We start from the raw sequence: 26,377 nt of genomic DNA, 5'->3' as shown, positions 1-26,377 counted from the left end.
TAACCACAGAGGAGTGATATTTAAAAAATACACAATCTGTGTATCTACAATCTGAACACCAAAAGAAAAATATATTATCCAGATTCCCAAAGCCAATCAAATTTAATTAATCACAGTTTAGGCAGTCATTGAATTGTGAAAAAAGCAGCACACATGCAGAAAAGTTGCCGTGTGAAAACGAGCTAATCCTCATCAATTACTTTAATCATTAATATCAACAGCTAGGTGCAAGATATATTATTTCTAATATAATCACACTTTAAAATTGGTATAAATGAGTAGATTGAGATTCACACAAGTAATTTTCCCAAGTATGTGACAGGTAGCAAGATTGCCATCCAAAATCCAGGTCTGTCTGACTCTTGAGTCCATTCTATTTCCACCCTTCCACATTGTGTCTTAATCGGCTTTGTACTGTGATCATGTATGAACTTATAGTAATACTCCATGAATATTTATATGAGGTATCAGGTATTCTCTTTAGCCAGGTCACTCAAAATACTCTTTTGCTTAAAGAAAAAGGAAGTTAGTGATGTGAATAGACAGGTTATACAGCCAACTCAAGAGGAAGAGAAACAGGGCCTCTTCAAAACACAATTACATCCCTTTCATAATACACATCATTAAAATTAATTTCCTCTCCAGCACTAGACTTTCTGGTAGCTTTTCTTATTTTTGATTCAAATCCCTAGAATATGTTTTATGTTTGCTTAAATAAAAGTAACATAGCAGAATTATGGAATGATACAAGTTATCACTGAGTTATGAAAAATAATCTCATCTCTTAATTTTCCTGACTGGGTTAACTGGAAGAGGTTTATTATTGTTGCAGGGTTGGTGATCTTGGTGATGGTAGCTGTTGTGTTTAGGAACCTAAAATTGTGTACATATCTTTAAATATGTTGTGGTCTTATCTTAATCTTGAAAAAACTGTTTATTCATATTCTGAATGAAACATACAGCAATGCACAATAGTTTCTCACACATAGTAAATGCAAAGTACAGAGACTTGATTTAAAAAGTCATAAAATGTTACTTCGAAATGAGACTAACTCTGAGATCATGCATGTCACAATGGAACATTCTTTACAATCCTATATTCCTATTCAGAATTACCATTGTTTTTAGATACAGATAGGCGCAGACATAAACATAGATATAAATATATAGCATTAAAAAAATCAATTGGAACTAGAGAAAAATTTAAAGGTTTAAAGGTTACAAATATGTCAAATTTATTCTCAGGAAGAGCTCTCTTCTTTTAAGTGGCTTCCCAACTGGCAATCAGGAGGAATCAACTCTGCTTACTCAGTCTGTGTTTTGACAGAAAGGAGAAGGAGACTGAGATATCTATGGGACTAGAGAGATGGCAGTTCCCTATGTGCAGCCAGCACAGGTCCATGCAGGGAAGGGGACCACTTCCCTCTCTGGACACTTAAAGAAGTTCTGATAGTGGCCATGTTTAATGAGGAAATTCCCAAACTTCTCTGAGTTGGCAATCTGTTCTCCTGCAATGACTTATCACATTATTATCAAACAAGTAATTTGCAAAATAGCAAGACACTGAGTCTACCCTTGAGGTGTTTTTAAAAAAAATTTCTTGGGAATAATATGAGTTTTTCAATCCTTCATACACATGAAGGCCTGGCCTACCTCTAGCATGAAGAGAACACACAGGCTTAATAGGGACAACAATTATAAAAGGCTAGGTTACTCTTCTATAAGGAACATAGTTTGTGGTAACCAATTTTTTTTACATGCCAAAGAATAATTTATACATTGCTGGCAACAGGGCAGAATTAGGATTGATTCTACATGATATACACATTTCCTAAATGTATTATCTTGTGCCCTCTTCCAACCCTTATAAACTGTCACTGTGGAGTTAAAAAAAAGGTATTAAGATAAGACAGGAGCAAGGCTGACTCACCAAGAGCAAGTCAGGAAGACTGCAGTGGGAAAAACCTATGCAGTAAAGACATATCAGTGTGTCTTATTCAGTCCAGAGGCAGAAATCAAACTGTGGATTCAATTTGGTTAAGATGTCCTGCCACCTGGAGAAGTGGCCCATTTTTGGAGGGTCAGCAGTCATCAATTTAGGTGCCTATATGTGCAGTCAGAAATTATTGCTGAGCAGAGATCTGAATAATTTTGGCTTACTCAACAAAAAAATGGCTAACATCCTGACCTAATAAATGACAAAAATATAATTTGTTATTTTTAAACGAGTGATATATTCAGTGGCAAAGTTAGAAAAATTAACTAACTTGCAAACTTCTAAAATACATGTTGAAATACAGAGAATAAATACTGAATAATATCACTCAAGAGTTAACTTGGATATATTTTTAAAAGTTTAAAATCAGTTTCATAAACATTACACACAAAGTGGCATGAAGCAAAGTAGAGAGAGAGCAGAAGAAAAATGTCCTAAAAGTTAAAAAGAAATTGACAATAGCAGGTTTATGACACACCACTAAATAATCATTCATTTTCCATTTTAAAATTCCCAATAGTTAAATATCATTCACTGGAAGATGCACAATTCCCATATAAATTCCATATGATAGCCCCTCCCCCCCAAAAAGAACAACAAAAACCTCAATTAAGTCCAAAGAATAATTCAAAACACTGATTTTTATATCTTAGAGACCAAAAAACATTGATTGACTTTAGGTCATGTGAAGATACTGCTGATCATATCCCAAATTCACCAGGTTAAATGAAATAATGAAGCACATGTTTTGTTAATTAAGTAATATACACAGAAAAGGAAAGAGAACCACCCCCCCAAAAAACCCTAAATAGTTAATTATTAAAATCCAAAAAAAAAATGTTGCTTATTCTGGTCATCAAGATAAAAATCTCAGCTCATGACAGATGTTTATGTTTACACATAATGAGCACTTGTGTCACGTATCAGAAACTCTCATCTGTTAAAAGACTGACATACTTCAGCTATTCTTCTGTAAACCTTTGTTCGGTTACTGTTTTAATGTTTGTGCTCAAAAACCATAAAAATTTTTTTGTTTGCTTTTGTTATTCTGGGAGACATTTTGTTATTCTAACTCATTAGGCAAAAGTCAAACAGGAGACACCAAGAAACTGGATAATTTGTATATCCTACCTGAAGACCTTCAATAGCTAATCGCAGCATGCTTGGTGTAAGTTTAGAGGCTTGCTTGAAGGTGAAGTTACTCCAGTCTATGATCAAAACAAACCCATTCACTTGAAGCTCAGGATCTTCGATCATGGCTTCTAAAGAAAGTAAGATGGCACGCAAAATATCCACCAGGGTGTACCTGTCAGCAGAACAGTACTGAATTAAATCTGACAACCTCTTTTGTACAAACGATAGAAAGTTGTGTTAGCACACTAAAAACTCTCTTTAAAATACCTCAGGAATCTTAAGAAAATGATTTTATTTAAAAACCTTTTGTTTAGAAGAGGTTTACTTTACATGCACTCCAGGGACATCATAGAATTTAACAGGTATCTGCACAAACAAATGAGAATGCTTTTGAAAATGCTACAGTTTGTTTCATATTTTATAATCATTTAACTTACCTCCAGGCTTTCCAATGATTTTCTAAAATCTCATTTCAACTACCCCCAAAACTAGGCACATACTTTTAAATAGCTCAAAAATACCCTTTTCATATCTTCCTATTTGAAAAACTTGAGAACAAGATTTGAAGGATAATAAATTTAAAAGATATGGTGCATGATACCTATGGATAAAAGTGTCAACAGACTTTAATTAATTCTATTGAGTTTGTATCATAAAGATAAAAGAAAGGAGGAAATGTGGGAGGAATAGAGAGGAAGATACACATAAACAAAGTCATGGAAATTTACAGCTATTATAACACAAGCCAAAAGTTGAATCTTTTTTTTTTTACTTCCTTCCACCTTAGCACAGTGCCTGGCACATTCTAGAAACCCCATAAGTGCTCTTTCCGTTCCTTTAAAATAGGGCTAGATTAGCGTGCGAAGACACTGGTTATAGATTAATACACTGCCTCAATGAAGGCAATGAAGTAAGAACAAAAATAAGAAGCCAAATTTGAGAGGCATTTCAAATGTAAACTTGTTAAAATTTGATAGTTAATTAGATGTGCGGACTAGGATTGAGGTAAGAATAAAAGAACCTGAGTAAACCGTAAAATCTTTAATCAAAATCAATAATGCAAATAGAGGATACCGTTGGAAATGGCTAGAAATGTGGAGTTTTAAATAGAAACTGTTATATTTGAAAAACAGGCAGTATACTCAGAAAAATATATCAAGTAAACACCTGAAAAAAAAATTGATCCTAAACTCAGGAGAGAGCTCAAAGCTGAAAATTCTGGAATCAAAAGCCTATAGACCCTAAGTTTAAGGAAGGAAAGGAGGTAAAGCAGTCAGAGCAGAGAGAAATATCGGATAACTACACTAAGAAGGCAATCCTTAGAAAATTCCAGCATTTTTAGAGGAATCATATTTACGGAAGACATTAACAATTTCAATTTTCGTATAACCTGCATTTTAAGTTTTTTCTCCAGAAACATTCAGGTGGAGACGTTCAGAAAAAGCTAGAGAAAGGCATCCAGACCTCAGGGAAGAGGTGGGATAGGGACAGGGTGGATCAGGAGTGGAAATCATCACCAGATAGTGGAAGAGGTGGGATCACCAGGAAGAAATATGAGAGAGTGTGCACCTATGAGGACGTAGTTCTACTTTTACTTCCAAATGCATTTGGAGATGAATGGAGAAAGATAGTAGTTCAGAAAACAAAGAAAAATTCACATTAGAACTTCATTGGGGCTTGCTTTCTTGGGGCTTGCTTTCCTCATCTGTAAATTCAGTAGTTTGGAATAGACTCTCCTTTGGGATTCCAGCATTAACCAAATTAAGGACACGGTGTCAGAAAACTTCAAAATGGAATCTCTGCCCTGTCCCTCATTAGCTGTGTGGCCATAGATGTGTCATTGATTTATAATTCTGAGGAACAATTTCCTCATCTGAAAAAAATGAGAGTACCTATAACAATCTCACTATCTCACTGGCAGCAGGAGTTGGGGGTGGAGGGGGGAGGGGTAAGGAGAGTCAAAGAGATGATTCAGGTGAAAGCATTTGCACAGTTCTAGTTATACAGCACATCTTCAGTAAATGTTGGCTGGAATACATACGTAGCATACTTTTTGTTGTAATGGTAACCACAGATGAAGTGTACTAGGCAGGGAATCATCAGAACTGAAGAATGTTTTATTTTAAAAGTTAATGATGATCTTTAAGATAGCCTATTACTATTGTAAAAGGCAAGGATCAAGAGGCCTAGGGATATGGCATCCAAAAATAATCCCTGAATATAGAAGATATTTATAGAGCTCCATTCTTTATTTATTATTGAATCTGTGAAATGATTGTGGCTGGACACCTTTGTCTGTCACTTCATGGCAGGCTTACCTCCATTGTAAACAGAAGGGCCTGACACAGTGTTATGACCTGAAACCTATAAACCTACACAGACTGGAAAGCTGGAGCAGGAAGGCTATATTTCTGTTTTTACTTTCTGAAATTCATAATAGTATCATGGTAAAGAAAATTAATTAGGAAAGTCCAACTTAGAACATTCTCCTCATTAGGAGGTTTATCATTCTTATGTTACCCATAAGAATACCAAATAGCATGAATATCAAAATAGCATTAAATAAAACTTGAATCTGAAATCAATTCCGGGAAAGGTGAAAATAAATCATGGCTCCTGTAAGAGCTAAAACCAAGAGGCAATTTGTTTTAAGTAACAACACATTGAAGTATGGTTTCCCTAAGCTGCGTCAAAACCAAGAGAAAAATGTGTGTACATATCATTATTCCAAAGGAAATAATATAAGGCAAATCCTAGGATTAGCAATGAAGAAAAGCAGGTTTGCAAAGTTTTCAAGAGTAAATCTAACCAATATTTTTAAAATTTCATATCTTGCTACAAGCAGAGAATTATGATCTTTATATAAGTCATACTAATTTATAAGTTTAACAAAAGAAACATGAAAACATCCTCGCTAACTGCATTCAAAGGGCAGGTCAAAACTACTCTTGACTTACTCTGGTCTTCTGTTGTCAAACACGTCAGATTATTATCATTAGCAGCTCAGCAGGTTATTCCTAAGCAGAACATTATTATATGGGATCTTGCCAAAGTCTGTCTGTAAAATATCTTCCAAAGAAATGTAGCGGCTATGAATTTTATCTTTCCAGGACTCCTACCCTCATTCTCCTCTTTTACATTATTTTAAGTGTTATAATTTACAAATTAGAGGTCACTACAATGAAGTATTCCACATGTTCATGTTTGGGATTTGCCCCTAAATTGAAAGAGTACCACCACCGCTATTCTTCCCTGGTGTGTTGGAAGAAAGCCATAAATAATAAACTAGCCCATTATTGCAGCTCTTGACTCCTGATTGTGCTTCCCAAAATAGCATTAAGTAAAACTTGAATTTGTGGAGAGAATGATGCATAACATGTAGTAAGAAGAAATCGTGACACCAATAAGGAACTTTACTATATAGACCATTGCTCTTGAAAGAAATCAAAGCTGCTACAATATGTAAAAAACATGCAGAGAAGACTTTGACATCCATAGCTCCTATTCACCAACTGTGCAATCAGAAGCAAAACATCTAATCTCTTTTGAAATTTTTCAGTTGTAAAATCAGTCTGCTCTGCAGAATAGGATATATGTTCATGAATTAATAATTTGGGTCACTTTTATTTAACGTCAAGCCTTTTTAAAATGTAAAACCTATATCTATAATAAATACAAAATAAAAGTGATTATTATCTTAATTATTTTTCTAATCTCAGCCTGCTGTTGCACCTTTAAGAAGTTACTGAATCTTGCTAAGCCTCCATTTTCTCTTTTAAAAATAATATCTGACTCATAGGGCAGAATGTAAAATACTCATCCCAGTGCCTAGCACACAGCAAGTGCTTAATAAGTGTTAACTTCTATGATTGCTACAATTATATGACTTTTTTCTTTTCTACAATTATATTCTACAATTACATAGTCTACACTTTCTTTTTGTACGTTTCAACCAATTATTTTTTTTTCCTTTTTATTTACTTACTTTTGGCCACAAACAAATTTTAATACATTTAAAAAGACTAAGATCATAGAAAATATGTTCTCTGACCACAATAACAGAAGGAAATTTAGAAAATTCACAAATGTGTGGAAATTAAACAACACTCCTAAATAAACAATGAGTAAAAAGAAAAATCACAGGGAAATTGGAGAGTACTTTGATACAAAAAAATCAAAGCACAGCATATCAAAATTTATAGGATGCAGGGCTCATGCCATGCTTAGAGGAAAATTTATACGTGTAAACACCTGCATTAAAAACAAGAAAAATCTCACATCAGTAATGTAAACTTCTAACTCAAGAAAATAGAAAAAGAAAAGCAAACTAAACCATTTATTCTTAATTTCATAAAGTTGAGGGGATAAAAATGAAATAAAATAATATATGTACAGCTTTTAACAGTACTTGACAGATAATAGAAATAGTAAATCTTTAGTGTAATCAATGCTGTTGAAATACTTTCCTCTATTTGGTTCCATGATGCCACACTGAACTTTTCCTCCTCCCACTTTTTCTGGTCACTCTGTATCTTCCATCTTTGGTTGCACTCCCTCCTCCAATCCTCAAATGCAGAAATAGACTTTGGTCCCCTACTCTTATCATGTAATATCTCACAGAGTTACTGAGTCATGCACTTATCCCTTTGGTCAACACATCCGTGAAGCCCCATATATATCCTCAGAGCCAGTCACTCCTGAGCAACTTCCTCATCTTTCCAGGTGTCATCTGAACATCAGCACCTTAGGGACTTCTTGTTACCTAAAATATTTCATATTAATGTAACATCTTAGTGCCTCCCAAACATACTTCCCCTCTGGGATTGCCGATGTTAATCAATTAATGAAGAATCATCCTTGGATATTTCCCTTTCCTTCTCTCTCTACATTTATTCACCAAGTCCCAACTATTTTTCTTTTCCTTTATCTATTTATACGCCTTTGGCATCTAACTCTTTCTTTCCATGAGAGTCCCAACTTTATTGCCTAATACAATGGCACTTCTGCTCCTTTCTTTTTCCTTCTCTCCCCTCTCTCTCTTCCAGAAATCTTGCCTATCCACTAGTGTGAAATTAATCATCCTAAAACCTGCACACACACTACTCCTCCATGGCTCTTTCAAAACCCCACCACTCCCTTAATAATCATGCTTCTTACCTTGCACTCTCATGCACAAGCTCATTCCAGCCTCCAGATCTTGTCACATCCATTCCCCAAAAAGCCAGTACACTACTATGCCTTACCTTCACTTAAATCTGTTGGGGACACACCTCTTCTTTTTCATTTTACCTGGTCTACACTTCTCTGGGCCCACCTCCAGCTTGTCCTGCTCTGTGAAATTGTCTCTTCCTGCTGCAGACCTCAGTACCCTCTCCCACTCTGAAACTAGTACACTTAACCATCAGTGTTTGTCCTATGGCCCCGGACATATAAGCTTAGTAGGTGCACAGTAATATATGTGACAATCAAATTATTTCCCAAGGGCACAGATCATGCTGCTTTACTTTACCTACAAAGGTCATCAAAGTGGCATTGTTTTTTAATTACACCATTACTTAAGTCTTCCCTTTCATCTCAAAGGGCAATACAAAATACCGTCCTAGGCCAGAAGAGGACAAGAGCCTTGTCATTCGGCATGGCTGAGGGGCAGTACCCTGCCTGCAGCCAGGAGCCCCACAGCTGTTTTTATAATAAAAGTTAATGGTGGGAAGTGGATTCCAAAAATGCTTTCAAAAAATATTTAACAAGCTCAGGGAAGCTTCTTCTTGTGCCTCTGGCCGTGCAGTTTTTTGGTGGCTACCTGGCCTATGCTTCTCCTGTAGGGTTCACGGCTTCTCTACCACAGCTCACAATCAGTGCAAAGATCAACTTAAATCACAAACAAGTCATCTCCTTCGACTTTCCAACCTTTTCGGCATGACAGGGAAAAACTGGCATCTTGGCATCACATTGAGCAGCACAACAGCCAGCAATTTCTCTTTGTCACTAAATCAATCAGCCATTATTAAATTCTTCATTAAGGCTGCCCCTACCCCTCAGTTTTCATTAAGCCACGTTTTCTAATGTCTGAAGCACTCCCATTAGAAAGGTGCTTGGGGGAGAGACAAAGGAGAAGAATTACCTTTATTAATGCCTCAGGGTATCATTATTGCTAAAGCTGATGAACCCATCTTGGTGTTTTATATTACTGAGTGGTAATAATAATAATACCTCTATCTGTGTAATACTTTAAAATTTCCAAAGCAATTTCAAATGCATTATCTTAATCTCAAAACAACTGCAAAGTCTCTGAGCTGGCTTTGCTCCTATTATTTCACAGATGAGGACACAGGGTCTCAGAGAACTCAACCAAAATTACCATGGGAAGAAAGAGGGGAACCTATATTAGAAGCCAAGTCTTTCTGACAACAGTGTTCTTTCCACTCCCTGTGGCGCCTCATACCTAGAACAGAGTGTGATGAATAGCTGTTCTGCTTTTTCATGTCTGGGTAGCAAAACATGCGTCAGAAGACAGGAGATCAGGAAATCAATACTAACGTGGCACCAGGCCAGGCACTCTCCAGCCTGGCCACAGCAGGGGGCTTTGGTGGAGGATAAGCAAGAAGACATTCATAAGAGTCAGGATGGAATGTGGCTAAGTCTACAAACCCTAGAGGAAATATGAACTCTGAAATTTTCATATGTCTGGCTTGTATCACTGAGCACAGATTAGTGGTCTGAGTCTTGCTTTAATTTTACTGCTGCAGAAATGTAGGTGAGTGAGAACAAGAGAATCATTGGAAATGAAACTTTTACAGATAAAAACACCTTTCTTTGAAAAAAGGGTTTAAAATGTTTGCATCTATTGCCACCAAAAGTAAAATAAAATAAAACAGAATTGTGTTGGGAAAGTACAAACACATCAGAGAGGCAGCTGTTTTTTTCAACGCTGAATACTCTATGCAAGCATCTGGTTTGTAAAGTCTTTACCTTTAGAAGACTTAGTGTTCTACCTTAATTTTTTGTTCCTAATTGTCCATATTCTGATATTTAATCAAGACATTTTAAACCATAGATGGAATTTTGTAATTATTAGAGCTTGATTTTTTGATATAATTATATTTAAATGTCTTTCCCTAGATTTAGGTTGGTAACTGTCTACACACACAGACACACACACAAAAGTGACTAATTCAATTACTAGTGTGATCATGGACAAAATACTTAGCTGCTATAAAACACACACTGTAGAAATGTTTTAAAATGAATGAATGAATAAACGAATGAGTGACTGAAAATAGAACAACAAAAGGTTGAATTCAACACTCAGTAGCCTGCAGCTGCCCCTCTGTCCTGATCTTCCAGCACCGGCAACAGTATTCTCATTAAACACTTAAGACTTCTCTGGTAGTTGTTTAGCTTTTCATATTTTTCTTCCCAGAGAGGCTGTATGTCACTCAATGGTACAAAGTATGTGTTATGTGCCTTTATTTGTCCCTAGTTCCTACTAAATTTCTATGTACAATAGAGAAAACATTTCAGGATGTAAGACAGGGCAAAGACTATGAATAAGACCTCAAAAGCACAGCAACAAAAGAAAAAATAAACAAATGGGATTATATCAAACTAAAAAGCTTCTGCACAGCAAAGGAAACAATCAACAGAGTGAATAGGTAACCCACAGAATGGGAGAAAATACTTGCAAACTATACATCCAACAAAGGATTAATATCCAGAATATACAAAGAACTCAAACAACTTCACTGTAAAAAACCAAATAATCCAATTTAAAAATGGGCAAAGGAGATGAATAGACATTTTTCAAAGGAAGATATACAAATGACCAACAGGTACATGAAAAAATGCTCAACATTACTAATCATCAGGGAAATGCAAAGCAAAACCACATTGAGATACCATTTCACCCCCATTAGACTAGCTATTATCAAAAAGACTGAGAATAACAAATGCTGACAAGGATGAGGAGAAAGGGGAACTCTTCTACACTGTTGGTGGGACTGTAAATTAGCACAGCCATTACATAAAACAGTATGGAGATTTCTCAAACAATTACAGATAGAACTACCATACAATCCAGCAATCCCACTTCTGGGTATATACTCAGAGAAATGTAAATCATCATATCGAAGGGATACCTGTACTCCCGTGTTAACTGCAATTCTATTTTTTCAATAGCCGATATATGGAACCAACCTAAATGTCCATCTACAGATGACTGGATAAGGAAAATATGGTATATATACACAATGCAATACTACTCTGCCATAAAAAAGTGAAACTCTGCCATGTGCAGCAACATGGATGAGCTTGGAGAAAATTATGTTAAGTGAAATAAGCAGGCACAGAAAGAGAAATACTGTATGTCCTCATTCATAAGTGGGAGCTAAGAAGAAAGAAAGTAAGAAAGGAAGGGAGGGAGGGAGGAAGCGAGGAAGGAAGGCCGGCTGGCCACAATAAAACATTGAACTTTCAGAAGGAGAGAACAGGCCTACGGTTATTAGAGTTGGGAAACACGGAGGAAGAGGGATGTTAGGGAGTAACTGGTTAAGGAACAAAAAGAGTATTTACAATATGTAATGATGAACATGAATGTTCATTAGATCATCACATAGTGTACACAAACAACGACAGTCAACTCTGTACCCCATAAATATATGTATAATTAAAAATAAAAAATAAATATTTTAGGAAAAATAAATAGATTTTTATGTACATAGCAAATGAAGTGCATTTTTAATTAATCTGAAAGAAATTTTAATTGCTCAGTTTATTTGATGTCCATAAGGATCCCACATAGAGGTGTATCCTTTCCCTCATGGCAATAAACACAGTTTATTGTAATAGTGAAATATATGTACCTGGTTTCAGTGAAGTAAGAGAGCTCAATTTTTTCTCCAGAGTGGAGGACATATATTTATCTCCTAAGGACAACTTGTTAATTTACTCTTAAGTCATGTTTTAAAATATCTTTAAATATTTCTTTTGAGGCATCCTTTCAGGGCACTGTAATAATCCTTTGCTTCTCTTCAACCTTGTTTAAAGTTGCATATTTGAAGCATGAAAATAGCCTGGCTCAGGCCAGACCTAATCAACGTCCTACCGAAGGTTGACACTCCTGGTTTTTGCTGTTATTTCAGGATTATTTTACTAATTACTGCATAATTGCCCCAGTTTTTAGAGTTTGTCCTATTTTTTCAGAGATTTGTCACAATATTCCTCCAACATTTCTCAGGAAAACTTTTTTCTTCTTCCTTATTTTCCATGGCATGTACCAAGAGTATAGCTTGGAATAAGTTGCAGTTTCCAGAGTATTTGATAAAAGAGCCTCCCTATGAGGAAGCAATGTGGAAGCTCTGGGGGGACAGAAATTCCATGGAATCCACACCTGCCACTTCCAGTTTTGCCATAATCAAAATCCACCCATAACACAGCACAGCAATGCCTCCAGGATTTTGAAGGACTCCTGACTGTGCCACCAGGTATGACAATGCAAAACAAAGGCTGAGAAATATTTTAGTACTTTAATTAACTGAGACAAGTATTATTGAAAAATCAGGCCAAAAAATTAAGCTTCTTGTTTTTGTTTTTGATATTACTGTGAATGAGTGTTTCTCCATAATTAGATGGTTAATTGCCCTTGAGTATGTTAATCTATTCTTAGTCATTTTTAATTTATTTTATTTATTTACTTTTTAGTACACTTCCAAAGAAGAATAGAGCTTTGTGGCTGGCATTAAAGCAAGTCTGTATAGTCTATGACTATCAGGATCACAATCTTCTTTCATTATAAACATTGGCCCCATTATTTTAGTAAATGGGAGCATGATGATATTCAAACTGAAGCCACAAATAGCTGACCATTTACATAATATTTTCTTTTTTATGAAAAAGCCACACAGTAGGAACAAACTGATGATAAGTTTTTCGGGCAAATTCCAAGATAAGCTTCTAGAGAATCACAGCAGTGTCTTACCATTCAGTTTTCTCCCCCTTCCAGAGCTTCGATTATGACAAGCCAAAGACCATGCAAGATGGTCACTGTTTTCTGAGTTGCCATTATACTAAGAATCATTTTAGTACAAGCTGTATTTAATTGTATTCTATTGACTATTAACCAGATTCCAAATAAATGGTTGTTTGCTGTACTGCAGTATAGAGAAGTACTTTATAAGTCTTATGAGGTCTAGAGAGGTAACATAGAGTTGCAGGCTAACTGACAATTTACAGGCCAACTCTCAGACTTCATGTCATCATTATGTTTCAGGTGACAACTTTCACTCATCAATATTCCCAATAATTATGTGCTAGTGGATTTCAACTTCTGAGATACCTATTTTCATGTCCTAGGGCATAGTCTGCCATCAACTTTCATTCCAAAATTCCTTTCCTCAAGTAGTGTTATTTCTTCTAGCTTCATGGTACGTTATCCTCGCACCCTGTTGATGACATCAGGTGGACACAAAGAGGGAATCTGCTGAGTCCTGAGCAGGGCACTATCATTTAGGAAGGAAACACAGCTTTGTAATGCCTGGAGGACTACTGCATCCTAGTGATGCAGTGTAACAATCAAATTGTTTCCAATTGTGTGTGTAGAGTTGACTTTTGTTTTCAGAAATTATGTGAGACAATCTGAAAGGAAGGAGATAAAAGTGTATGAATCTTTTCCAAGATACAGCCAGGTCAACAAATGTAACAAATCACCTGAGCTTGTCCTATTCTTTTTTAAAAGAACCGCAGACCACACTGAAAGTCATTCTGACATTACCGTATTTCAAAATTTTTTTTTTTTGAGATTTGTTACAAGGTGGCTGCACTGTCAATATTATGATTTTACCTTAGTCTTTCTGATGACTCCATGTCTCTTACAAAGGCTTTGTAAGTGGTCTAATTCTTTACACTAACCTGAAACTAACCTGCACTATATTGCAGAAGAAAGAGACTTTTTACTTATAGTCACCATCTCACACAAATTTACTATTTCCAGTGACCTGAAGAGCACAGTAAAATGTCCTACAAATTTAATGTAGGATAAAACATATATGAGATAAATTCCTACTGAGAATTATTTTTTAAAAAATGCATAACTCTTAATTCAACTCAAATATTTATTGAGCGTCTACTCTAGATCAGGTGCTATTATAAATATAATAAATAACAGCTTTTATTGTTGTACAGATAAATTCTTTCAGGGCTCTTTAGAAATTTTTTCAAAGTTCATGAAATCTTGTTTTTCCCTTTGTACTTGGAAAGTTGGAAGTAATCTGTCTTCCAGATAAAGAGAAACATTTTCTTCTATCTCATTTCTGGAATTTACCTGTGTAATCATCTACACTTCCCACCCACTGTCTTTTTTTAAAACAAAGCTACTTTTTAAAAAAGTTATTAAAAGCCAGATGATTTGCTTAACAACTTAAGAAATATGTTCAGAATTATGTTCAGATGTGCAGTCTTGAGAGATCCAGGTAGTTTGTGGCTGATAGGATCAGGGCAAGGAAGGTGAGAACACCTGACTCAGAGCAGAGGGATGAGAAGTGAGAAAATTTGGCACATGGCAGGTCCACCTAACAGAGCCATAATAGTAAGGTAAACACATAGGGAAGGTGCCAGAGACTTCTGTAGGAGTCAAGTCAGATAAGCATGGAGGCTTCAAGGTGAAGGAAAGGAATTCAGGCTGAGAAGGGCTAGTAACACCCCCACACTGTCAGAAGGCAGCTGTCCTTAGGATGTTAGGGCAGGGGCAAAGGCATTTCTTACATACATATCCCAATGATAAAGGTTTACAGAGGATTCCAAGATGATAGAATTGTTTATCCAGTATGCCCTGTCATGAGGGGCAGTCAGGGAGAAGAAGAGAATGATTATTTTTTTAATAATATAGAGGGAGAAAACTCAATTAAAATTTAGACAAGCTTTATATCACTCGTATACCTTATTACCTTGATGTATTATAACTTCTTGATTATACCTGTTCATTTCCAACCATAGCAACAGAATTTACAATTACTAGTCTATGGGTCCCGATAGGGTATTTCCATAGGACACAGCTTCTCATTTTTAATTTTTAATGCACAAAACTTTAGTATGTAAGACTTTGTGTAGGTTTAATAAAAATAATTTTATGTACCAATTAATAAATCCCTTCCCATTGTAAATTTCCAGAGAGAGGTTTTGATTACTAGTATTCTGTACTTTACGTGAAAGCATGAGATAGACAACTAAAAAATAGCTTCTTTAGTAAATCCAGAAAAATCACCTTCCCATATAATGTACATGAGAACTTTAAGTGACTTTCACCTTAATTAGACTTATAAATCAATGTGAATATTAGTTCATTTTTAGAAATAAATAAAAATAGCACTGATGTATATAATGTCTCTCTGAATGTAATCTTCCTCCCTAATGATATCTCTAATAAACTTCAAGACATATTAAACATAAAATATCCACAGCTCCCATTACATTATAGCTCAATAAACAAATTTTTTTGTTCTAACTGATACATGGAATATTAGGTTCTTTCTCAAATAAAAATTTTCTGTTTTGATATACACAATCATTGGTTTGTACGATCCTACAATGTACTTCTCAGATTAAAAAAAAAAAAAAAACTTTAAAACAAAATTATGGTCAGTGGATGGAATTTCATAGTCCTTTAAACTTTCCTACCTGCTAAAAAGTGGAGTAAGTAAGATTTCTATAACTAATCGAAGTAAGTAATGAAACCCCTTTCCTTCTCACTGCCTAACTTTCTCCATGAGTTTCTTAGTTTTATTATTCTTCAGACAGTAGTTCGTCTTTATAATTACCTTAAAAAATCAGAGTCGTTCTCAACCTAGAATCACAATGGAAAAGTGACCAGTTAAAGGGGAAAATCTACTTAAAAATATTAATTTACAATATTAAGCTGGGATCTTAAAGTCTAAGATCCCAAGACTCTGAGAAACCTATCCAGGAACCTGTAAGATCCATGAAATCACTCGGTAACTCTAAAAGTCTTTTAGAATTGCTCCAGTGTGATGTTTTAATCTAACCGGATGCATCCAAAGTCACCATTCACAGAACTAAAAACACACCAGGGTTTTAACAACCAGCTTCTTATGATTCATAGCTCTGGTAGCATTTTTAAGTCCCATGAAATACATTTAACTATGAACTTAATTGAAACTACTCTATACAAGAGACTTTTATAATTTCTTATATCTTTCGGTCTGAGAAAATAATTCTGATTGAGGAAGAAGTTGTCTGCATTTTTCTGTAATGCAAATGAAATAAGAATTTTATTTCCCCTCTATTAAATAGCAAGTAAGCTCAAAAAGTCTACCAACTGACATATCTGAACATTTCCACTTCCTTCTGAAAGATGAAAAATCACACCAGACAGAAAACATATTCTTTAGATTAGTGACAGGTGTAGAACAAGACACCAGTCAGCCTTTATTTTCAGTGTCGGTAGGCATGCTCAGTGACAGAGGGTACAACTCTTCCTTTTCATTGAAGTGACACATATCATATTATCCCTTCATCTACACCTCACCAAGCAGAAAAGTTTCCAGGCAATAAAACTACCTGATCTTGGTTGAACACTAGGCTATTTTCAAAAGATTAAATGTCAGTACTGAAGGGAAAGAAAGATGATGATGATGATGGTGATGATGATGGTGATAAAAAATCTAGTTTGAGAATTTCTCTAGAAGGAAAGAGGAAAAGTTGTCTCCATTCTCATATTCATTTCTCCAGACCAGTATGCTTATACAAGAGGTGAAAAATTTCGAAGTTTTATTTAGAAGTTAAGTGATTTAGATCTCAGTGCGATAATATGGTCCATAAAGCACTTGGAGCTGCAGGGAAACTGGGTGTTAGTGAAGCTTACTTCTCTAAAAGTAAAAATAAAAGCCCTTCCCCCTTTTCAGGGTGCCAACCAAAAACTCATTTCTTAGTTCCAGTTTCTCTTTTCTCCCAGCCAAATAAACAACAACATCAAAGCTGCAAAATTATGGCATTGCTCAGAGTACATTCTGGAAAATGGTAGAGTAAAAGGATCCCTAGTACAAGTTTGGATTTAGGATTTACCTGCTCTGATCCCAGTTGGCAGCAAAAAGGACTAGAATCTTCCTGCCATAGTGGTCCAGATTGGCCAGGCCCCCAGGGAAGCCATCCTTCAGTGCCTGCTTGATGCCAGGATCAGTGGCCTTGAAGCTTTTGAACATGTCCAGGTTCTGCTGCCGGTACTCGAAGTATTGGGCCAGGAGGCGGAAGGCCTCAAAGTGATGAAACTTCCTGGCGCGCAAGAAGCGTAAGATGAAGGCATCATCCGTGCGCAGGAAGCCAATGTCCGGCCTGGTGATGACCATGTCCCGCACCTCCTGGATGTCCTGGTGCAGCGTGTCTGGGTTCTCATTGAGCTCCAGGCGAGCTTTCTCCAGGGTCTCAGGGGAGAGACCCGCTTGTAAATGAGTCATTGTTCTGCTCCGCGTTCCTGAGCCTTCCCTCCTGAAGATCTTGTTGACTGGCCCCACACACCTGGCCCTTGCTGCCACCCCACTCTGGCCCCCAGACCAACAGCGGCCTGCTTCCTGTCCTGCACAGGAAATGATTTGTCTTGGTGTCCAGTCAAGGACCCTGTTGCTCCTGCTTTCCCACAGCTTTCCTGCGGGGGATATAAAGTTCTCCCCCCACCACGCGCTAAAAACAATGCCCCACTTTGGTTCTTTCTTCCCTTTCCTTTAGAGACGTGGAGCTCTGGAGGGCCCTGCACCCGTCTTCTTGTTCTTTCTCTGTCCTAACAAAATACCCCTAATCCCACCTAGCACGGGGGGGTGGTTCTGATCTTGGCACTGTCCTCTTCTCTTCTCTTCCAATATGTAACAAAAACACCCCCCACGCACATCTCAGCCCCGGCCCTGTGATGCTTCTGCGGTCTCTACTGAGGGACGCGCCTGCCTGCGGGGTAACGATGGGAATTCTGATAATAATAAGGCGGCTCTTCAGCGCGGAGCTCCAGGGCGGGGAGAGAGCGTCTATGCCGGAAAGAAAAACAGAGAGAGAAAACCAAGGGGAAAAGGAGCTTATGTCTTCATCTGCTTATTCAAAGATGCTATTTTGTACGACGTATTTGTGGGATTTTATTTAAGATCATCATGATCCAATTAGGTGGAGACTCTGCAGAGAGCGCACCTTCCCCCCTCCCTCCTTATACAACGTGATCTCATAAGGTACCAGCAGGGTTTTTGGTGGCGCTGGCACCAGCGTGGGCTCCCCCGCCCCCACCCCCAACTTCTGCCTTCCTCTAGCCCTTCATTTCCACGGACTAGCCGCGGGGGTGTGGTGGGGGGCGGGGAAGGAAGGGGGTCTCTCTGGGAATGTACATTTCAAAAACGGGAGGAAAGGGAGGGAGTTGTAGAGGAAAAAAATAAAATTGTCTCTATCTTTTCTATGAAACCCCAAAGCAAGAAAGAAGAAAGAGCAGCCGGCTCCTACCAGCAAACCCGGAGGCGGGGAGGCTAAGCAATGCGGCACTCTGGCATCCATCGGCGGCGGCGACAGCAGCATCAACTCCTCTCGGTGGGATAGAAGGAGCAGCCAAGAGGGGCGGCAGCGGGGACCCGGGCCGAAGACGCACTCGGGAGCAGCCGCGGCCACATCGTCCGCGGGCAGCCCGCTGCCTCTCCTAGCAGGAAGGGTGGGGACAGCAGAGCTAGGGCCACCGCTGTCCCAGGTGCTCGCCCGGCCCTGCCATTTTTGCCTTCGGGAGAGAAAGGAAGGAGCGGGACCCGATCGCCTGGAAGGAGAAGGCCACGCGAGCGGCCGCAGCCTTTGTGCGCCCGGAGCCGGCGGGGCGGGGGGCGCGGCGTGGGCCTGTCCCCGTGCGCTCCCGAGCGGCCCGAGTCGGGCGCGCCCTCCGGGCTGCTGCTGCGGCTCCGGCGGCTGCTGCTAAAAGAGGACTCGGCTCAGCCCAACTCCTCTCCAATTATCCCAGCACAGATCTCGCTGCGACGTAAGCACTCAGCTCGCGCACGCACTCAGCTCTTCTCTCCCTGCCTTGTTGGGCTGAGACGGCAATTTTGGTGGCATTCAAATATCCCGAGCCCCAGGTTTAGCCTATTCCTTGTCCCTACTCCCCAGCAGGCTGCTGCGGACGGCATCGCCTAGCCAGGCGGGGCAGCGACGCCTTCCAGCCTTCCCACGCCCCTCTGTCACCCTTTGTGTGCAAGACCCTAGAGCGGCTGGACGAGTAGCTGTTGTGCATGGTAATTCACATTGACACACATTTAATAGTTTCTGTAGGAGGTAATTTTGATGTGGTAGGAGTACGGAAACAGTTTGTACTTTCCGCATTTGTTGTTGGCAGAGATGTTTAATTTAGTAAAGAAGACCGAAGTGGTTCCAACGCGTTGTGTTGATGATTAAGCCTCCGGAGGAACTTACATGAACAGTTTTCAGCCATAAACTCTCCCTGCTAAATCCTTTTGAAGAGGATGCAAATGAGCACGGGGTAAAATATAATAATAATAATAATAATAATAATAATGATAATAATAATAATAATACAATGCTCAAAGGAAGAATAAATAGGCACTTCTTGACTCATTTCTCATCTCATAATAACGCAAGTATTTCTGGAGACATATATGATCTTTCCCTCAGTTTGATACATCTGTACACTAGACTCATTATAAATGAACAGGAATCTTTGAGCTTAAGGTGACTGTCTATGCATTTGAGGAAAGGGAATATTTTCTGTTTTCCAAGCACAGTATGTATTACTGAACATGTCACTAAGAACAACTTTTGGCTTACAAACTGTGGGGTGGGGTTCTGAGTTCAAGTCAACTCAACGCAACAAATATTTACTGAACTGCACTATTTGTGGGGCGTTGTTCTACATTCTATAGAGAGAAGGTGATCTTAAAGATAAGAAAATTTTTGTCATGCTTTGATGACTATTAGAATCCTCAAATTGCAGACACACTCTTTTTTGTTGTTCCCGTAGTGATAGTGTTGACAAAAACAAAGAAAGAAGAGGGTTGTATGGCAGATCTATACCATTTTATTAACTAAATTAAGTGACGTACGAACCAAAATAAGAGAACGAATTACACACATGCGCGCACACACACATTCATTATTCTCAAAAAAATATTATGTTTTAAATGGGGGAGGCAGAAAATAAACCGTATAAATATGTGTGTATGTATGTGTGTGTTTTTACATACGTGCTCTATATATTTAAGGTCCTTTTAGGACTTTGTGTGATTATGACTCTTACAAGCATTCTGAATGCAATGTAAACTGTTCAATAATTTGCTTCCCATATCAAAAAATTTTTGGAAAATTCATTTTGGCCCAATATTCTAGAAAGAAGCTTTCTGCCTCATATCAACTGTATGAAGAGGTTTTAGCCATCAGTAATACTGAGAGACAATTCTCCATGGATCTCTCATGTTTCTGCATGTCTTACACACATGACAAAACTGCCCTTTTGTCCAGGATGTTTTTTTCAAGGATGTTTGTGTAGTGAACAGCCTTGGAAGATAGAGATAGTACCTCCATCTGGAAGGAAGAATAGGTTTATTTACAGCCTTGGAAGCTGTAATGTCTCTCTCCTAAGCAAAGCACAGGCATAATGCCACCCATGGAGTGTGCAAGTATCATCTGACCCTCTTTTCTTAGCCTTGTGGGAATTGAGGCTCAGAAACCAGTGCAAAATTTGCTGATACTATTACTGCTTGCTGTGCCTAGGGATAAAATCCTTTATCTCTAACCTAGGAGTTTTGCATTTTCTACCAGCATCCATAAAATTATGGCTGGCTAACTTGTTAGCTTTTAAACAGAGTTAAATCTCAGATCCTTCACAATGCTTTAAAGCCAATTGCTTAATTTTGTTCTCTGAGATGGAAATATTAGACTATATTTTTGAAAATAACTAATAAAACAAAATTAAATTTGTTGGTCTGTAGTATGGCACGACCTATATTTAGTGACAATATCTGTATTATTTACCAATAATAGAATTGCTTCAAGTAGATTTATTTTAATACAGTATATCAACATATGATGTAAGTAGGTTTATTTTAGTACAGTATATCAATATATGATATAAATAGCCTCTATAATGCAGTAGGATTGTTGGAGTAGGTCATTTATGTAGGTATAAGAATATTTTTCGTTATATTTACAAACGGAAATATAGTAAGTCCTTCCTCCAATGATTGCACTGTTATTCTCTCTCCACTTGTACATGTGAAATCAGTTCTGAAACCAAAATAAATACACAAAACCATCGAAAAATTAAGCAAGTTGTTTATTCAAATGGCATCAGAGAATTTGATTCTCATTAAATAATAATTTACCTTGCCAAATTAATGCAAAGTAATGTAGGAACGAGAATAAGAGAATAAATTAACTAAACAAAAGGATTAATTAAATTTTTGCTGGAAAAATAATTTAACCAAGGACTTCGGGTGTTTTCAAGCAACTGGAAAGAAAAGTTTGGTTTACTGGTATATTTAAAATGCATAGAGTAAGTAGTTTACATTTTAAAATATTTTATTTCATTTATTGTTAAATAAAAACACATACATAAAGGGGTACAAAACAAAGATGTATAGCTCAATTGTACAATATAAAGCAAAGACTTGTGTAAATATCCAACCAGGTTAAGAAATAGAACATTGTCAGTAACCAGAAATGCCTCCCCATCCCTTCCTAACTACTGGCCTCTTCTTTCCAGCAGAAGAAGCCACAGTATCTTCATTTTGAAAGTAATTCTTGTTTTCTATAAAATTTTACAAACTAAGTAGCTACAATTTAGCTTTTCCTGTTTTTTAACTTAAATAAATGTAATCATTCATATGTAACTTAGTGATTGGTCTCTTTCATACAAAATTATGTTTGTGAGATTTACCCATGCTGTTGCATGTAGTTACTTTACCCATATTCAGCGATGAGGCATAGAATTGCATTTTATACACATACTACAATGTATTTTTCCATTCTATAACTGATGGAAATTTGGGTTGTTTTCAATTTGGGGCTATTACTAAACATGATGTAGGAGCAATCTAGTACATATGGGCATACCATGTAATACATGTATGGACAAACATGTTATCTTAGTGCGCATGGACATACGTAGGAATAGAAATTGCTCAGTCATATGGGATATGCATCTTCAAACTAATAAATAATGCCAAGCTATTTCCCGAATGGTTGTACCATTTCACCCTCTCCCAGCAGTATGTTAGAGTTCTCACCATGCTATGTTCTCACAAATTCTTATTAGTGTCTATAATTTTAACTTGATCCACTCTGATTTTGAACAGGGCATTGCATTTTGGTTTTGGTACGCATTTCCATGACTACTAAGTGAGGCTGATCAAGTTTTCACATTTTGGAGGGCTGTTTCTTTACACTTCTGTGTAAAATGTAATTTCAAAGATTTTGCCCATTTTATAGCAGGTTGTTTATCATTTGTATTATTGACATGTAGGATTCAGAAACCTTGTCGATCCTGAATATAAGCCCTTTATCAGTTGCATGCGTTGAAAATATCTTCTTCCAGCCTATGGCTTGCCTTTTCACTCTCTTAATAGTGTCTTTTGGTTAACATAATTTAAAATTTTCAAGTAGTTTGATTTTCCCCTGTGAACAGTACTTTTTCGGGCTCCTGTTTCAAATTATTACGTGGTTACTCAGATAGTCTCCAGTTTATCTTCTAGAAGTTTTATTGTTGTTGCCTTTTATATTTGGACTTGCAATCCATCTGGGACTGCATTTAATACACAATGTGGGAAACAGATCAAGTATTTTTTTCTCTGTGAATGTCCAATTGACAGCACCATTTATAGAGACTATTTAGTTTAAAAAACCCTTTTTTTCCCCTGTTGGACAGAAGGATAGCCATTGTCACAAAGTAATTGTTCATATCTACATGGATTTTAATTCAATATAAACTTTAAATCCTACATTACTTTGTACTAATACAAGCAATATTTCTCACTAGTTCTCAAAGTGTGGGCTCCAGATCAGTGGCATTAGCATTACTTGGGAACTTCTTAGACATGTAAATTCTCATGCCTAACATACTGAATAAGAAATCCTTGCAAAGGTGTAGGAACTTGCAAAGTTTTCTGGCCAGCACATTGATTAATTCTAAGCTACACATCTTTGTTTTGTGCCCCTTTATGTATCTATTAAAGCTTGAGAATCATTTGTAGATTTACAAATTTATCCATTGTTATTTACTTTTTCCTGTGTCTCTGAGTGTCCATATAGAATTATTTTTCTTTTACTTGAAGAACACCTTTTAATCTGTCCTTTAGTACAAATCTAAGGATTACAAATTATTCATTTTGCTTGCCTGAAAGTCACCTTATTTTACTTTCACTCAAAAAAATATTTTTTCTAGATAAAGGATTCTAGATTAGCATCTATTTTCTTTCAACACTTTAAAGATTTTATTCCATTTCTTTCTAACTTGTCAGATTTCTGTTATAAAGTTAACTGTCAATCTTTTCATCGTTTATTCAAAAGTAATCTCTATCTTTCTCTAGCTGATTTTATTTTCTCTTCATGTCTTTACTTTTCAGCAATTTTACTCTACTCTTTTTATTACTTGACTTCTTTTCACTCTTTTATTCTTATATTACTTTATACATTTTAAAAATCCCCCTTGGGGTTTATAGGACTTCTTGACTTGATGGCCCTTATCTGCTTTACAATTATTTTCAAATATTGCTTCTGCTTGATAGATCTACCATACGACCCAGCCATCCCACTGTTGGGAATATACCCAGAGGAATGGAAATCATCAAGTCGAAGGTATACCTGTTCCCCAATGTTCATCGCAGCACTCTTTACAATAGCCAAGAGTTGGAACCAGCCCAAATGCCCATCATCAGATGAGTGGATACGGAAAATGTGGTACATCTACACAATGGAATACTACTCAGCTATAAAAACGAATGAAATACTGCCATTTGCAACAACATGGATGGACCTCGAGAGAATTATATTAAGTGAAACAAGTCAGGCACAGAAAGAGAAATACCACATGTTCTCACTTATTGGTGGGAGCTAAAAATTAATATATAAATTCACACACACATATACACACATACACACACAAACCGGGGGGGGGGGGGAAGAAGATATAACAACCACAATTATTTGAAGTTGATACAACAAACAAAAAGAAAGGACATGGTTGGGGGGGAGGGGGGAGGGAGAAGGGAGGGAGGTTTTGGTGATGGGGAACATTAATCAGCTACAATGTATATCGACAAAATAAAATTTAAAAAAAAAAAAAAAATATTGCTTCTGCTTGACTGTTTCTCCTCTGCTTTTGGAATTTCAGTCACCCAGATGTTATATCTCCCCACTCTTTCCTCTATGTCTTTTGCTGTGTCATCTGCATTTTCCATCATTTTTTCTCTTCATCTTTCATTCTGGATATTTTCTGTCTAGCCTGCTTTCAGTTTGTTAAATCGTTCTTCAGCTCTTTCTAATCTACTGTTATCTTTCTTCACTGTTCCTTAATTGGATTCTTAATTTTGATCATTATATTTCCTACTTCTAGGGTTTCTACTGATATATACACAGACATACACACAGAGAGATATGTCAGTTATGTTGTAATTATTAATCTCAGTTTTTATATGTTTGTACATGATAAACAGTACTTTTAAAATCCTCAATAACTCTAATATCTGAATTTCTGGCAGATCTTCTTTATTATTTATTATTTTATTAATTGTTTCTGCTGGTTTTTATTTATACTGTATTATCCTCTTGAGTATCTGGCTATTTTTTTTTAAATTACATGCTTGTCCTCGCACTTGCAAAGTTATTTATAGGAATAAATAGAGGCCTAGGATGATATTACCTTCCTCCAAAGAGTCTTTACATTGGCTTCTGTAGTCACCTGGGAACACTAGCACTTATGGACAATTGGGAAGTAGAACTCTAGATCAAGTTAATCCCATTTGAGGGAATGAAATTATTTGGAACTGAGCCATAGCCTCTGTGAGGGTAAGTGTACTTCTTGCAGTGAACTGAATGTTCATGTTCCTTCAAAATTCATACATTGAAACCTAATCCCTAATGCGATGATATTTGGAGGTGGGGTCTTTAGGAGGTCATTAGGTCATGAGGAATAGAGCCCTTATGAGAATTAATGCCCTTATAAAACAGACCCCAGAGAATTTGTCCATCCATTCAGCCATGTCAGATTACAGCTAAAAGAGAGCTGTCAGTGAACTAGGAAGCAGGCCTTCATCAAGTGCTGGTGCCTTAATCTTGGAATTTCCAGCCTCCAGAACTGTGAGAAATTAATTTCTGTTGTTCAGAAGCCACACAGTTTATGATGTTTTTGTTATAACAGCCCTAATGGACTCATATGTTTCTAATACACTTGTCCTTGGTGGACCCTAGACCCTAAACCTGTCCCCTAGACTCGTGAAGATGTCAAAACTGGTCAGCCTCTCAAACTCTAAGCTGCTCTTTCTTCAGTCATAAAATGTCCCCAAGGAAGAAGTGGTCCCAAATTCTGGACTTAACCTTCTCTGACCTTCCTCTGGTTCTATCTTATTGGCTGTTTGGTATCATCAGGCAGGGTTTGCTCATCTGTTATCACTTCTAGATGTCCTCCGCAGGGGGGTTGATCTCCAAAATAACTAAATTGAGTCTTTTTTTCTTAAGGGACAGTAGAATAATTTAAGCCAGTTTCCAAACTTTCTTATTACTGATAGATATTTTTTTAAATGTCAGAGATCAAAATTCTATATCTATATCCATATCTATGTGTATAATTAGGAGATATACACAAGCTATTTCACCAGAAGAAATTATGTCTGCATTATTAAATAACTGCTAGGAGTTCATGCTCATAACAAAAAAATAAATAATAAAAATTTACTTAAACATTAAAACTTTCCTTTTAGTATTGATTTCTCAAGTGCTATATTTATTTTACTGTCTTCTAGTATCACTAACAGACAAATGATAGCTGTATAAGAAAAGGTTTATAGGTTTAAATTTTAATTAAATTAAAATTTAAAAATGGGGATTGTTCATTTAACTTTTTGTTTAGAGAAAATTGTAGATTCACATGAAGATTTATGAAATAATACAGAGAGATACCATGTGCCTGTAGCCCAGTTTCTCCCAATGGTAACATCTTATGAAGCTATAGTACAGTGTCACAATTAGGATATTGACACTGATACAGTCAAAAGACAGAGCACTTCA

The 26,377-nt window shown here is 37.0% G+C and overlaps 1 protein-coding gene across 1 annotated transcript in view; it reads right to left on the bottom strand.

Annotated features, from left to right (window-relative positions):
- CLVS2 (clavesin 2) overlaps window positions 1–17,589 on the bottom strand; it is a 77,306-nt gene extending 59,717 nt beyond the window's left edge. Inside the window, exons 1-2 of the mRNA XM_063098422.1 lie at window positions 17,201–17,589; window positions 3,128–3,302 (exon numbers count right to left, since the gene is read on the bottom strand). Of these exons, the coding sequence (XP_062954492.1) occupies window positions 3,128–3,302; window positions 17,201–17,589 (564 nt within the window). The remainder of the gene's footprint in view (window positions 1–3,127; window positions 3,303–17,200) is intronic.
- Window positions 17,590–26,377: the final 8,788 nt, after the last annotated feature.

This window comes from Cynocephalus volans, chromosome 5, assembly GCF_027409185.1.
Source record: "Cynocephalus volans isolate mCynVol1 chromosome 5, mCynVol1.pri, whole genome shotgun sequence".
Lineage (NCBI taxonomy): Eukaryota > Metazoa > Chordata > Mammalia > Dermoptera > Cynocephalidae > Cynocephalus > Cynocephalus volans.
This window is presented reverse-complemented; position numbering and strand designations above follow the sequence as displayed.